The sequence below is a fragment of the Cydia amplana genome, chromosome 5 (assembly GCF_948474715.1).
Source record: "Cydia amplana chromosome 5, ilCydAmpl1.1, whole genome shotgun sequence".
NCBI classification, from domain to species: domain Eukaryota; kingdom Metazoa; phylum Arthropoda; class Insecta; order Lepidoptera; family Tortricidae; genus Cydia; species Cydia amplana.
This window is the reverse complement of record NC_086073.1, coordinates 9,485,994-9,500,417: the sequence shown is the minus strand read 5'-3', so window position 1 is coordinate 9,500,417 and position 14,424 is coordinate 9,485,994. Positions and strand designations below refer to the sequence as shown.

At 41.7% G+C, this 14,424-nt stretch overlaps 1 protein-coding gene across 1 annotated transcript in view; it reads left to right on the top strand.

Annotated features, from left to right (window-relative positions):
* The first annotated feature begins 1,619 nt into the window (after positions 1-1,619).
* The window catches only part of LOC134647963 (neural-cadherin-like), an 87,805-nt gene continuing 75,000 nt past the window's right edge, over positions 1,620-14,424 (top strand). The window contains exons 1-2 of the mRNA XM_063502371.1: positions 1,620-1,912; positions 3,661-4,992. Of these exons, the coding sequence (XP_063358441.1) occupies positions 3,696-4,992 (1,297 nt within the window). The 5' untranslated portion in view covers positions 1,620-1,912; positions 3,661-3,695. The remainder of the gene's footprint in view (positions 1,913-3,660; positions 4,993-14,424) is intronic.

Genomic DNA, 14,424 nt, shown 5'->3' with positions numbered 1-14,424 from the left:
AGATATATTACAACTATGCTTAAAAATATTTCTCTTGATTGTTCAAATCTTTGTAATACCCTTTGGTTAAGTGGAAATGTGAAAACTTCTAAAAGAGTGTACACCCATGTTGACTATAATTATGCAGGTGAGCTACTAATAGCCAGCAACCTTGCAGCAGTCTTGCTTTAAGGTATTGAAATTTTTAGTATTAATGAGAGTTAGTAGTTGTTAGGGTTGTTTAGAGAATACTTGCTTAATCACACAAAATCGACTACATCTGTACCTACAGTCAGCTGCAGAGAAAAGGTACCCCCCTGTATAGAAGTTTGTATGCATAAAGGTGCTAAGCGAATAGTATTGCTGACTGTACTAATAGGTAAGCATCTGTAGTAAATAAAACTTAAAAAATGGTTTGTTTATTTACCTAATTATACTCTAGAACTCTAGATGGCGCTATTTTTTTGTAGTAAATGTCCTGAATCCCGCTATCAAGGTAATTAAAGATATTGTTTGGGTATGGTATCGCTAGATGGTGCCGTTTCGCGTAGTAACTAAATCGCGCTATTAATTTTTTAGAGTATTGATCCCAAACTTACATGGTTGGTTGGGGTTCCGTACGGGGGGGCGTATATAATATACGGTACCAATACATTATAAAAATTGGCTAAGCATGAGTCAGTCTTACAGTGGTAAGTGGTAACACACTATCTCACCGCACCGCGATCTTGGTACGTCGCACCGCATAAGTGAGAGCGAGAAAGAGACATAATTTTCTATGGGTGCGGCGCACCGTGATCTTGATGCGGTACGGTAATGTGTTATGGGTTTTAACGTCCACTACTGATTTTGTTTAATTTACGAGTGGAACGATAGATGGCATTGTTCCGTAAAGAAGAAATCCTAAAATGCAGCATTAAGAATTCTGCCCTCCTAAGGTAAAGGACCGTATTTAAAAAAAAAAAACTATATGAAAATACCGCTTTTTATCTTAGGAGGGCAGAATTTAAGATGGTATAAATAATAGGTGACCCAGAGCCCAGAGGGCCCAGGCCCAGACTAGAATAATATCGTTTTGTTACCAATTTGCAAGCTAGATGGGGCTTTTGCAAAGACCTAAAAACCCTGAACTATCTGTGATGAGGCTCAAAACAGTCCACACCACAGATACGCCATTTTGATTCCCATAGAAAAGGGGTTAATTTTATCATCGACCTACGCTACCTTCTACCTACCATCATCTACCTAGCTTAGCTACCGACCTGTAACCGAATAACCACCATCAACGACATCAACCAATTCAACCATCCCATCGCCAATCAACTTGCGACCATTTACGTATGAACTTATCCACTACCGATCAACGACCTCCGACCCCGACAATTATTAAGGAGTAGGTACATACACATGTATATTGCCGTTGCCGATTACGGCATGTGGATAGCATATTGAATACCTAGAGATACCGACCGTTTTTTATCTAGAGATAAACATTGATTAAGAAAAATGCGCTTGCATTCAGATTCAGCAATTTAGTTTGGCGCTACAAAAGACAGATTTTGCGGCATGAGTAGTATAGTATCATAGTATAAGTATGAACCTAACGTCCGGACAGTATACGTGAATAGGTGGTAGTCAAAGTAACACTCAATAGCTACGCGAGTGTGGCGTTTGTTTGTATTATCGCAGAATACGAAAAGAAATGGGAGCTAGTGCATCTAAGCAAAGGGGGTTGAAGCTCGTAGCCGGGCTAGGGTGGCGCGAGGGCGGAGGGAGGCAGAGGGCGTTCCGGCGCTCGATACGCGCGCGCGCCGCGGCCACGACGGTTCGCCAGTCGCGTTTCGCCGCCGTTGAGTTTGGGTTGTGTGCCGCTCGCCGGCGTCCATCTGTCAAACGCTTCGATATCGATGTTATACTCTTGTCGTTTTATTAAGTACGTATCTATTCAATTACGTAAAAATATTTAAATATATCTTTTAAACTACCGTTTATTTTGTACGGTGAAATCTACCAAGCACCCGGGTTTGTGTTAACAATTTAGGTATCTTGTTTACATTGAGATGTTTACACCTAAATTAATTAGAAAGATGACTTAAATTTCAATCAAAATTTAGTGCCGTAGATACAGTTTAAGCTTTATGTGATATATTGTCGTAGTTATGGTGAAATTTTAGTGAAAATGTTACGGTCTCGCCTGTTGTTTCTATTTGGAATCCCATTGGCAAATTGGAATTGGTGTTTGTATTTTGGTCGTCGGTCAGTGAGGATCCATTGGAATCTGTGATGAGTGGTATTCTGATTGGTATTAAGCGAGGATTTATTCAGAAAATGAATATGTGAATATTTGATGACAAGATTGGTAGCAGAGGGCGCGCGGCGCGGCGACGGCGCGACGGTAGTATTGATCGCGCGGGCGGCCGCTAGACGCGGCTGGCGTCGCCTCCTAAAATAAAAGCTCTGCATGTGCGCCCTCGCCGACGCCGAACGCGCCCTCGCGTAATCTCTCTCACATGTCACGACTCCATTACTACCCCATTGCAAATGCCATTGACAACTTTCCTTGATTGGCATTATTGGCAATGCTCTGATGATGTTGCTGATATCTCTACATTTGAAATAGGAGGGAACGGAGGCTCAACCGGCGCGTATTTAAACAATATAATAAAAAGGCGATAATTGTTCAAACCGAGTGATCTATTTTTAGGTTAAGCCCGTCACAGACGGAGGAGCGATAATATATCAGCAGATACCGTAAGATACGGGATCTTACGAAATCTTTTACTTACTATGTATTTGACAGAGTCCACACACGAAGCTGTAATATACAGGATGTTTGGTACATCGTTAGCCAAATTAAAACGGTAGATAGGTTTAGTCATTTGCTATCTTCTCATGCCTCGCGTCAGCCGGAGCGCCGCGGCGGTTTACTATGAAATTTTCCATACAATAAAAGTTAGCGAACTCTTTGACGATGACAAACTGTTTGGTGCAGCCGACTTTAAGATTTATCTGTCGGAATCTTACGGTAGGTATCTGCCGATATATTACCGCTCCTTCCAGGTTAGGTTACCTAAACCTACCAAGACAGGTGTAGCAATTTTCCCATTGTAACTTAAATACTATTTTACTGTCGTATACCGTGTCGCGCGATGACATAAATAATGCTGAAAGAAGTCCTCTCATACTAGGTACTAGGTACCTACTATTCAAAGCTCTGTTTGGTTTCGTAGGATTCATTTCTTAGAAGCATTGTTTACTATTTAGAGTTTAAACAATGCTTCGTAGAACTCGATTGGTATTGCAGGGTCTTCCATGAGTGTTAATTTACAGATCTTAATGTAAATATTTACAGTCAGCAGCAATAGTTGCTAAGCGGGCCAGGTGTTCAAAATGATCTTGACGCGACTTTATTAATTTTTAACACCTCGCCCGCTTAGCAACTTCTGCTGCTGACTGTACGTAGTACGTACACTACTTATTAAATTCGATAGATATAGGTACCTCCTACCTACTCTATAGTACAGACACAAATTTTGATGTTTCCTTTATACATATAACTAGGTATGCTAAATAGATTATGTTTTTTGTGTCGTATTAGAGTTCTTGAAGGTTCGAAAGTGTTTCTCAGTAAAATCTGGTTAAGTACTGAGCGTTTCTAAATACGTACCTTATGCTTTCTAGGTATGACACGGAGTAACTGATCAGTTGAGATAGTGATGGCTCGCAGCATGCTAGCGGGCGCGGCGCTCCTGTGCGCCCTAGCGGCGCCTCTGGCCGCTGTCACGCTGCTGCCCCACGACGTGCGCCCCGGACACGCCGTCCGCCACTTCGTTGGCAACCATTCCCATTACACCATGCTTGACCCCGAACTAGAGCCCTACTTCACTCTACTCGACGACGGCCTACTCATGACCATAGCCGACCTCGCTCCGCTCCTCGACCGCCCTCTGAACCTCGCAATATTAGAGCAAACACCCTACAGCAGCGCCGCTCATTCCGTCCCACTACTCGTGGTTGATCGGAGGCGCATGCTCCATTTCCCTACCACCAACGGATTGCGCGGAGAATTACCAGAAAACGCTCCCTCGGGATCTGTCGTCGATTTGCCACCTATAAAAGCCACATCGCTGCATGATTCAGGACCCGTCGCTTACAAAATTGTAAAAGGAAATGAAGATCCCATTTTCGCGCTACGTGACAAGATCAAGGGAGATATCGTGCCGGAAGTTAGATCGGTTATTACGGAAGGAGACGTGGAAATTATCGCAACACGTCCCTTAGATGCCGAAGAGAAAAGCTCTTACGAAATAGTGGTTCAAGCGACAGATTTGCAAGGCACTAATAAGGCTAGTCTTCCAATTAGAATAGACGTCGCCGATGAAAACGACCACGCGCCCGCATTTGAACAAGACGTTTATTATTTCGCTGTAAATGGCACTATTGATGAAAACGGGCCTAATGGGACTGCGCATTGGCAGAGATTTTCGAATATCGGTCAAGTGCACGCGTACGATGCTGATGGAGATCGCGTGTACTACTCGTTAACGGTGCCCAGTAATTTGGCTGTCATTGTGCCGCAAACTGGGGAGTTGATCCTGGCCGGCGAGCCGAATGGGCACGAGGTGGAACTGCGAGTGTTGGCGCACGACACGGGCTCGCCGCCGCGCAAGAGTCGCCCAGCGCGCGTCTTCATCGACTTCGTGGTACCTGAACGTAACGAACTCCCGACGCTTCACCGTGAGAAGCGACGGGTGACACGTGCTGTTAGACCTACAAAACGTACGGAATTCTCCGAGGCTGATGGTGAAGTGGAAGGACGTTCGGTGTTCACTCTCGAGAAGGAAACTGACCGCGAAACCTTTAAAATTCGGGACGAAAATCCGTGGGTCACCGTTGAGCCCAGTGGTGTAGTGAAAGTTAAAAAGAAGTGGGACTATGAGGAGCTTGGACCTGAGAAGACAATTGACTTCTGGGTGACCATCACCAACGCTGGAAATGGAGGTAAGTTGCTTTGTCATGGTTAACCTCATTTTTATCGCCAACTGCCTTGATATTATCAAGTATTTTGATACGTAAGTGGTCAATGATCTTTTTTGATGATCTACATTCCGCCAAAAATATGTCACACTTACTAGCAAGAGATCTAAGGTCCACCACCTTGCATTTTGGAGACAAAGCAAACCGCTTGGAACAGGTGTTCCTGGGGGTGATCTGAGCTGATTTACCCCGGTTGCCGAGAGGTCCCCCCCCAGCAGGTGGGCAGGGGAGGGGGGGCAAAAGTGCCTCCGGCGCGCATCACTCTAAATTTTATATCTGCATACATCTAGCAACTATATCAAGTTTGGTGGCTTTTTCGTATAATTCGAGGATGGAGAATTCATTTCTGTGACTAAACTTTCACTTACCCATACAAAAAAATCGAGAAATTCAAAATTCAAAAAAAATCTTTACACTTTTTTTTTTGAAAATCCTCTACAAAATTAAAACTACGAGGATTTGCTCTACAAAAAAAAATACCTGTCAATAGCCTAGTTATCCTTATATATAGAATAGTAAACTTCTCAATCATTTTTCTTTTATAACTCTGTAAAAAAAAATATTTATGTCGCGCGGCGTACCTGCATTGTAAGAGCATTATGCAGCTTTTAGGATTTTTAAGTATGTTTTGATGGTTTCTTATAAGTTATTATGCTTCTTTTTGTAGATTACATTAATATATTACTTCTGGACGTGATATATATGCAAATATAAATGAAATATATAAATAATAATAATAAGTGGCAGCACAATTCCAACAAGCCCTCGAGCTTGGTTCTCTCCCACCTTCCTTAACAACTGGTGTCACCTTCCTGCTCTTCAAGTCCGGTAGTACCACGGAAGCAAAAAACTACAGACCCATCACATGCTTGCCTACACTCTACAAGCTCCTTACATCCATTTTGAGAGCAAAAATCAATGCGCACATTGTCGCAAACAATATTTTGGCTTCCGCTCAAAATGGATGTAGGGTTGGGTCCCGTGGTACTAAAGAGCTCCTTCTCATAGACATGACCATATGCCAACAACTCCGGCGGAACAAGGGGGCCCTCTCAGCCGCTTGGATTGACTATAAGAAGGCCTATGATTCGGTGCCTCATTCATGGCTGGGGAGGGACTTAGAGCTGTATAAAGTTGATGCAGCTTTGAGAGCCTTCCTAAGCGCGTGTATGAGGCAGTGGACCACAGTCCTTCGTCAACCAGGAGGCGGGGATGTCCGCTCTGGCCCGCAGGATTTTATAAGGATTGAGCGAGGAATCTTTCAGGGTGATAGTCTGAGTCCCCTGTGGTTCTGCCTAGCTCTGAATCTCCTCATGAACCTCACCCTGCTGAAAGATTTGGGACTAGGTTGCCGGCTTCGGAGAGAGGGTGAAGTCATTTCTCACCTTTTGTACATGGATGACCTCAAATTATTTGCACAAAATAGCCAAGACTTGTTGAACCTACTGAAAACTACCGAAGTCTTCAGTAGTGCCATCAACATGGAGTTTGGTGTCGAGAGCGGGGGAGGGTTGTAAATTCAACAAATTTACAACTCTCTGAGACAATGGCTTTCAGATCTATCTCTGAATCAGAAACCTATAAATACCTTGGTATGTCACAGTCGTTGGGTATTGAGGACGAGGGTATTAGACGGTCGGTGAAGGAGCGCTTTTTCAGTCGGCTCACAAAAGTCCTTAACAGTTTTTTGTCAGGAGGCAACAAAGTGCGCGCCTTCAACGCCTGGGTAATGCCCCTACTCACATACTCCTTTGGCATACTAAGGTGGACTCAGACCGAACTGGACGCCCTAGATCGGAGGGTCCGATCACTGCTCACCATGCATCGCATGCTACACCCACGCTCGTCAGTTATGAGATTGTACATCCCACGGAAGTGTGGAGGCCGAGGCTTCCTAAACGCCAAGGATCTCCACAACCGCCAGGTGTACAATCTCAGGAATTATTTCCTTAACAACGAGTGTGGGATGCATCGTGTTGTGGTGGCAGTAGACAGGAACCTCACCCCGCTCTCCTTGGCAAACGAGAACTGGCGCAAACCTGTGGTACTAAGTACTGCGGATCGCAAGGCGGCATGGGAGAGTAAGGTGCTACACGGGCGGTTCTACAAGGCCCTCACGGGACCCGATGTGGACCTGCTCGGGTCGGTGAACTGGTTACGATTCGGGGACCTCTTCGGAGAAACCGAGGGTTTTGCCTGTGCAATTGCGGACGAAGTAATGATGACGAACAACTATCGGAAATATATCCTGAAGGACGGTACGGTCGACAATTGTGGGGCATGCCGCCGTCCCGGAGAGTCACTCAGGCATATTATTTCCGGTTGTTCTCATCTTGCTAACGGCGAGTACTTGCACAGACATAATCTGTGCAAGCTCGTAGCCAGGATTATTCACCAGCAACTTGCTTTTCTATATGGTCTTGTGGACCGCGAAGTACCGCACTACAAGTATTTACCTGCGCCTGTTGTCGAGAATGGTCGTGCCACGCTCTATTGGGATCGATCTATCATCACTGACAGGACTATTGTAGCCAATAAGCCTGACATTGTGATAATAGATCGATCGCAATGTCGGGCCGTGCTCGTTGACATCACCATCCCCCATGATGAGAAGATTCTCGACGAGACGGGGGATTTGACGAGATCGTGAAGGCCGAGAAGGACAAGTCCAGTAAGTACTTGGCTCACGAGATAACCGCCATGTGGGATGTTGATTCGACGATCATTGTCCCGATAGTCGTTTCAGTGAACGGTCTAATAGCGAAGAGTCTCGACCAACATCTTGAGAGACTCTCGCTAGGTGGTTGGATCAAGGGCCAGAAGGCGCCAGATGCAGAAGGCGGTGATCTTGGAAACGGCGCGGATAGTCCGCCAGTTCCTCTCTCTGCGGCCCTGACCACCGGCAGCTTGGGCCTTGCCCCGCTGCTGGCGGCACCCTAGGTTAGGTTTTTTATAATGTGTTTATATGTATTTTTTATTGTTTTGTAAGTGTTTTTATATTTTACTTTTATATTCATATTATAAAAAACCTAACTTAAGATGAAAGATAAATAAAGTGAATAATAATAAAATGCTTTATTGCACACTACAAAAGAAATGTTACAAAAGTATGAACAGGTACAAAAATGTAGGTAACAACAGGCGGACTTATCGCTAAATAGCGATCTCTTCCAGACAACCTTCAGATAGTGAGACGGCGGAAAAGATTCAAGTTAACGGAAGTTAAATAAAGATGTTGGGAACTAATACCAACGGTCCCTGAGCGCGAGCGCCGCTGCACTGCACCGCATTCACCTCCGTTTAGATACCTACACTACACGCAAATTTAGTATAATTTTTATGTATACATAGATAAGTATCTCAAAAGACGTAGAAGATAAAAGGTCACAATAACTAAATAAAAAATTGATCTGTCGTGAAACTATCCAGTAGGTAGACAACTCATTCTGCATAGGATAATCCAATATTCAGTTATATCGTACTTATTGTAAATTCCTTTATTGTTTTAAATATTTACTTTCTGTACCTACTTGCGTTATGCTGAATAATGTTTTGAAGTAAATGCGTGTCTAAACTAAATGCGTGTAGGTATACCTACTTCAGCACGGTCCGCCGTGCGACACAAAACATTTTTTTAAATACAATTATTAGTTAAAAATGGTTGATAAGTTTATTATTCTATATAGTAGATTAACTGGGCTATTCATATGTATTTTTTTTTTAGACCAGATCCTCATAGTTTTAATTATGTAGACGATTTTCAAAAAAAAAAGTGTAAAGATTTTTTTTGAATTTTGAATTTCTTGATTTTTTTGTATGGGTGAGTGAAAGTTTAGTCACAGAAATGAATTCTCCATCCTCAAATTATACGAAAAAGACACCAAACTTGATATAGTTGCTAGATGTATGCAGATATAAAATTTAGAGTGAGGCGCGCCGGAGGCACTTTTCCCCCCCCTCCCCTGCCCACCTGCTGGGGGGGACCTCTCGGCAACCGGGCGAAATTAGCTCAGATCACCCCCAGGAACACCTGTTCCAAGCGGTTTGCTTTGTCTCCAAAATGCAAGGTCCCCTTAGAAAACGGGATCTTAGATCTAGTACTATACCTTTAATATAAAATGATCTAAGGAAGCGTATACATTTATTTATGCAAAACCTACATTATATAATACTACGAAATCTTAACACTTTGTTTTATAATTATAAGTCAAGTATCCCTTTGACTTTCAAAGACGTCGATGGAAAGTTGTGACCCAGACTCTACAATCTTCGACGTCTATAGACGTCAAGTATTATCGGAATAATCCTGTAGTACTAACTTTACAGTGATGCGTCTATCTATACATTTATTCTGCCCTACTTCCCTGCATCCTAAATTACCAGTATTGAATTTTCATAAAAAAAGGATTGAGTACAATCAACAGTAGCTTACAAAAAAAAATGCTTTGGTGCATTGCGCTTTGCGTCCGGGGCGCAACGTTTTGCGTTCGACAGTTTAAAAGCTCTGACATGCCACAGTAATAGAGCCGCTAATGAACTCTTTTATCGCGAACGGTGAACAATTCCACAGTTCACGTAGTTCACAAAAACAATATCTCCACACGATCAACAAATCGCTCGCGCCGCTTTTGTTTTATGTTTTTGTTTCGATGACACGCGGTGTTTCATTTTTTCCGCCGTTGTCCGATATGATGGCTCCATCAGGGGTGCGGGATAATGACAGGGGACTAAAGAAGCGAGGGAGTATGCCTATTATTATTTGTCAGTATTGTTATGAGATTAAGCTTTCAGCTGCGGTGCAAGTTATGATTACTTTACGGTATTGCAAATATGGATATTGCGCAGACATTCGCTAGTTACAAATTAATCCGGTGATACGGTACTAATTATAGACATACGCGGATGTAAAGTCTACGGATATTTACCTATAAAAATATTTTTATAGTATATGGATGTTACAAAGTCGAGAACGACTCTATCGAATGCTCTATGCAGTCAAAATAATAGCTTCATCAAAATTATGAGCGTTGATGGTGCCACGGGCGTGCAATGCAACCCTTTCAAATTTGAGCCCCACCGCAGGCACACGGGTACAAGCGAAGACATATTCAGTTAAATTACCGACATTAAACCTTATCTCATTGTTATAAGGTTTCCTATAGTTGTGACTTCAATGGTACAAGCGAGTTGATTGCATCCATCTACTTTTGTTTTTATCGCCGTGAAAAGGTTCGCTTTTTTATCGTTATCTAATTTTGAATAATGTCTTCATCGCCTTATAAGTACGATCCTACACCAAGCTTATCAGTCTGGCTGCAACGGACTTCACTTATTTATTATTTGCCACATGACGAACTATTTTAATGGGTTTAGTTAGAAATTCGACCTAAATTTGTTTTGAATATGTGTTAAGATCGCTTGACGGGAAATAATACACCTGTAAGCGCATCTAAAGGCGCACTAGAGCATGACGTATCGTGTCCTGCACCCGATTACTCCTAACTATTGCCGTTCCCATCACGACCTAAATTTGTTTACATCGTTTTCGTTTTACCGTCCCTCGCTTGAAAACAAATTACTGCCACAATTGAGGAAAATAAGTAGACTAAGCAAACTTTACACTTTCTCAATTCTTCAAATTTTCCTTTATTACTGGGCACAGGAAAGTCAAAAGCTCTTAATAAGGCAAGTACCTATACCTACTAACATTTATTAAGAGATTTGATTTTCATGTTTTCTTAAGAAACTTAATTAACTAAGATATTTGTAGATGCTCAATGCGTTTCTTTTCAAAGTAAGTATGTTTCGTTCATCCTAGTTATGTCCTAGTTGAAACATATCTAGTGCTTGCCTAATTTTGTTGCATACATTGCCATCAATTCGTGTATGTTGTGTCTTCGTAACAAAAAAAAGTTTTTACTTCTCGAGTCCCGAGTAGAGCCCTACTCCAATACCGGGATCCCGGGATCCCGAAATACCGGGATCCCGGTATTTTAAAAAACGAGGGAAATGTGCAGTATAAACCCTTTAAATCCATTATATTCAGCTGTATCAAAAAGCTTACTAAACGTCAGATGCATCTAGAGTTAAACCAAGAAACTTCTGCGATTTTGATAGCACGCGCAGTGAAAGTGTTATTTTAAACATCAAACTTCTATGAAATTATGACGTACAAATAACACTTGCACTGCGTACTGCGTATTCTATCAAAATCGTTGCAGACTTTACTTGGTCCAACTCTAACTGGCCTCTAGCCCTCATTTTATTATTGAAACAAGATTTGCCTATGCGTCAGATAAATATTTGGTGGTTGGTGGTAGATGAATCCTGAAGTTATGTGAGTGATGAATATGATGATAGTGACATTAACATTAACATAATTAGTTCTTATAATTTTATCAAAAAATAAAACGAAAGAGCAAAAATAACTGTAATAATCGCAAACCAATTTTGAAGGAAATTTGAAAAAAGTTGTCTGGTTGGTTAAGTTGGACTAAAAATGTGACTGGTGAAGTCAACAAATTGAAATTAAATTATTGCAGATGGCGGCATTGATTGTTTATTGTTGTAATAGCTTTTAGGACATATCTGGTATTCCAATGAGCCTTATTTAATTCCCCTTTTTAATAAAAATATATTTTTTTAGCGATTCATATCCAATACCGGGATCCCGGTATTGATGAAGAAACTTTCGGTATTAATACCGGTGTTGTGAGAAGTCCGGTATTTGGAAGCCCTAGTCCCGAGCGTAGTGAAGTTTACAAACAAGGTTGCTCAGGACTCAGGATTAAACATAAACACCCTTCCTTCGCAAGAACTGTTGCATTAGAATCTAATACCTACTACCGTAAATGACCTGGCATGGCTTAGCTACAGCTGTCTTCTGCGGTGGATTGAGTAATGACAGTCACGGTTAGGACTGCACGCGCCCACTTTGATGACCATAAGAAATCGCATCTCCTCGCGTGCATATTATTTGCTCAGCAGGCCGCGTGGAATTCCCATTAGGCACAATCGTGTCGTGTCTGTCATAGCGGAATGGAAGCGACAGGTTGCGACCACCGTGCAGAATGCGTGGATAATCGGGGACCTGTCGCACGGCCTCATCTCGCTTCCGATTCCATCCACCGTGACGATCACGACGGCGTGATGTGGAATGCTAGCTTTTGATTGATTAAACGGAATGATGAGCGTTCTTAGCCAAGATTAATGTAGGATATTGTAGTGACACTTTTCTTTATATAAAAATGTTGCTGTTGTTACTTTTACAGTAGGTATACCTAGGTATGGTTTATGGTTTTGCATCCAAAACTGATAAGGTAATTTAATACCTAGTCTTTGACACCTGTTTATGTTGTGGACGTTGTGGTTTTGATAACCAAATAATGGTATATCAAATTTCACCAGGCTTTTTCTTGTAGGTAATAGCATGGAATAATCTACTAGTCCCCATGGTAATAGATAAATAGAATCTGGTTCGTTCATCATATCTTCACACACTAACGAGCAAAGTTTAGCAATGTTGAACTTTCTATAGCTACGTCGCTTACGTTGTTTTTCATTTTGTATTATGATTCCAAATTATGGCGGACGGTATAGAAACTTTGTTGGGGTCAGGCCGGGATGTGCGAGTAAAGTACAAGTTGAAATTGAAATACTTGACCTCCTCCCTGGTTTACCTACTCCGAGAATCCACGTTCAATAGTCGAAATGAGTAATAAGAATAAGTAATGTACGAAATTACTAAAATTGTAATTCATTTCAATACAGTTAGAAAATAAAAACACTTCAAAATAAAAATTAAAAATTAGGTATCATTAATAAAATGTATACCTATATGACAACCTATTTCTATCCATTTTATAAAACCAAATTGTATATGAAATAACTTTGAAGAATACCTAATTATATAATAAAAAGATTCAGGAATGGTCGAGAATCATTTTATAGACTTCCATAAAATTACACTGTCTTAGAAAGAACCGTCATCTTGTAACAGGCTTATCTGTTGCGATGATGACTTGACTGTTTATAAAAAGTTTGTGGTAGCAGAAACCGGTTAAACGAAATCTAACTAAACAATTACAAAGCGTGATCTTTCCATTTCAACTGTCGCCGGCGCCGTTGCAGCAAATCGTGGAATTGTGGGCGCACTAAATCTTTCTGGATCATCAGGAAACTAAAAAGTCGTGGTCCAGTTGGGTATTATCGTGGCTTATCAAAACAAATCGAGAGCAGTTGTTTAATTAAAACATTTCTGGGTAGGCCGTGGTGGGTGGCCGCCCGAGGCGCGCACTACCCGCGCCCGGGCGTACAGGGAAATCTAATCATTATCCTTACTAAAGTTTGTTTCTTTTTATTACAAATATCGTGATCGAGCATTATATCTCTCGCCAGGCGTGCAGCGTCTTCAATCTGTCTTCTTAAATTTTAAAATATGTTCATTAGTTTAAATTAAATTACGTATACGAATAAAACATGTAAATATTTAAGTAAGTAGTCGACATAAAGACAAATAAACAACATTTGTTGTTAAAATTGTTTATAAAACGTAGATCGATTTTTAATATATGTATGTAGTTAAGTTACCTACTTAGTTGTTGGGTTATTTGAAGCATCCTTGCCTAGTTAAACAGTGACGAAACAATTTGGAGCAAAAGCCGTCAAGTAGCGTGTCGTCGGAGGTACTCGAGGGCACCTCGTCAAAGCACCTTTGTCTGGCGAAAGGCGTCTATTGGCGAATTAATTCCGTACTCGCCTGCGCCTCTGTCGCTCTTTGTACCACCAATCAAACGCTTTGAAGTTGTTATTGAAACGCTCATTATTCATGTTTATCAACTAGTCCTTGGATTGATTTTGTGCGGAAAAAGGGTTAATTCTTCATAATACCTTCATTAAAAAACTACGAAGGGTAGATGCAGAAAGCCCTTACCCCATCTGGCTAAAGACGGTATACAATTACCTAAAACGAGCAGACACTTACCCAGATTTCGCTCAAAAACTCTCAGTACGTATGGAGAACACGGACAAGGCCACTGGATGGGACACTAGATGGGACATGGCATGGCATAGCGCAGGCAAATGATGATAATTTGATTATAAAGCTTATTATAGACATGTTTATCTTGCGGTAAAGTGGGGCAATAAAGCTGAACAGGTGCGCCTCGAAGTGGACGGCACTTTAATCCACCGAGATCGACGGCACAATGCAAGAGAACGAATAACCAATCCCAAGAGCTATCAATTACGGGAAGCGGGTTTCAGTTTGCGCAATCGGTTTTGTGTCATTTCTTAATTATAACAGAGTGCTAAATCAATATCCGTATTCCCTAAGTAACGCAGGCCTCGTAAACACGTACCAATGAGTTTTTCGGAACTTTTATGTACGGAATATCATTTGATATTTAC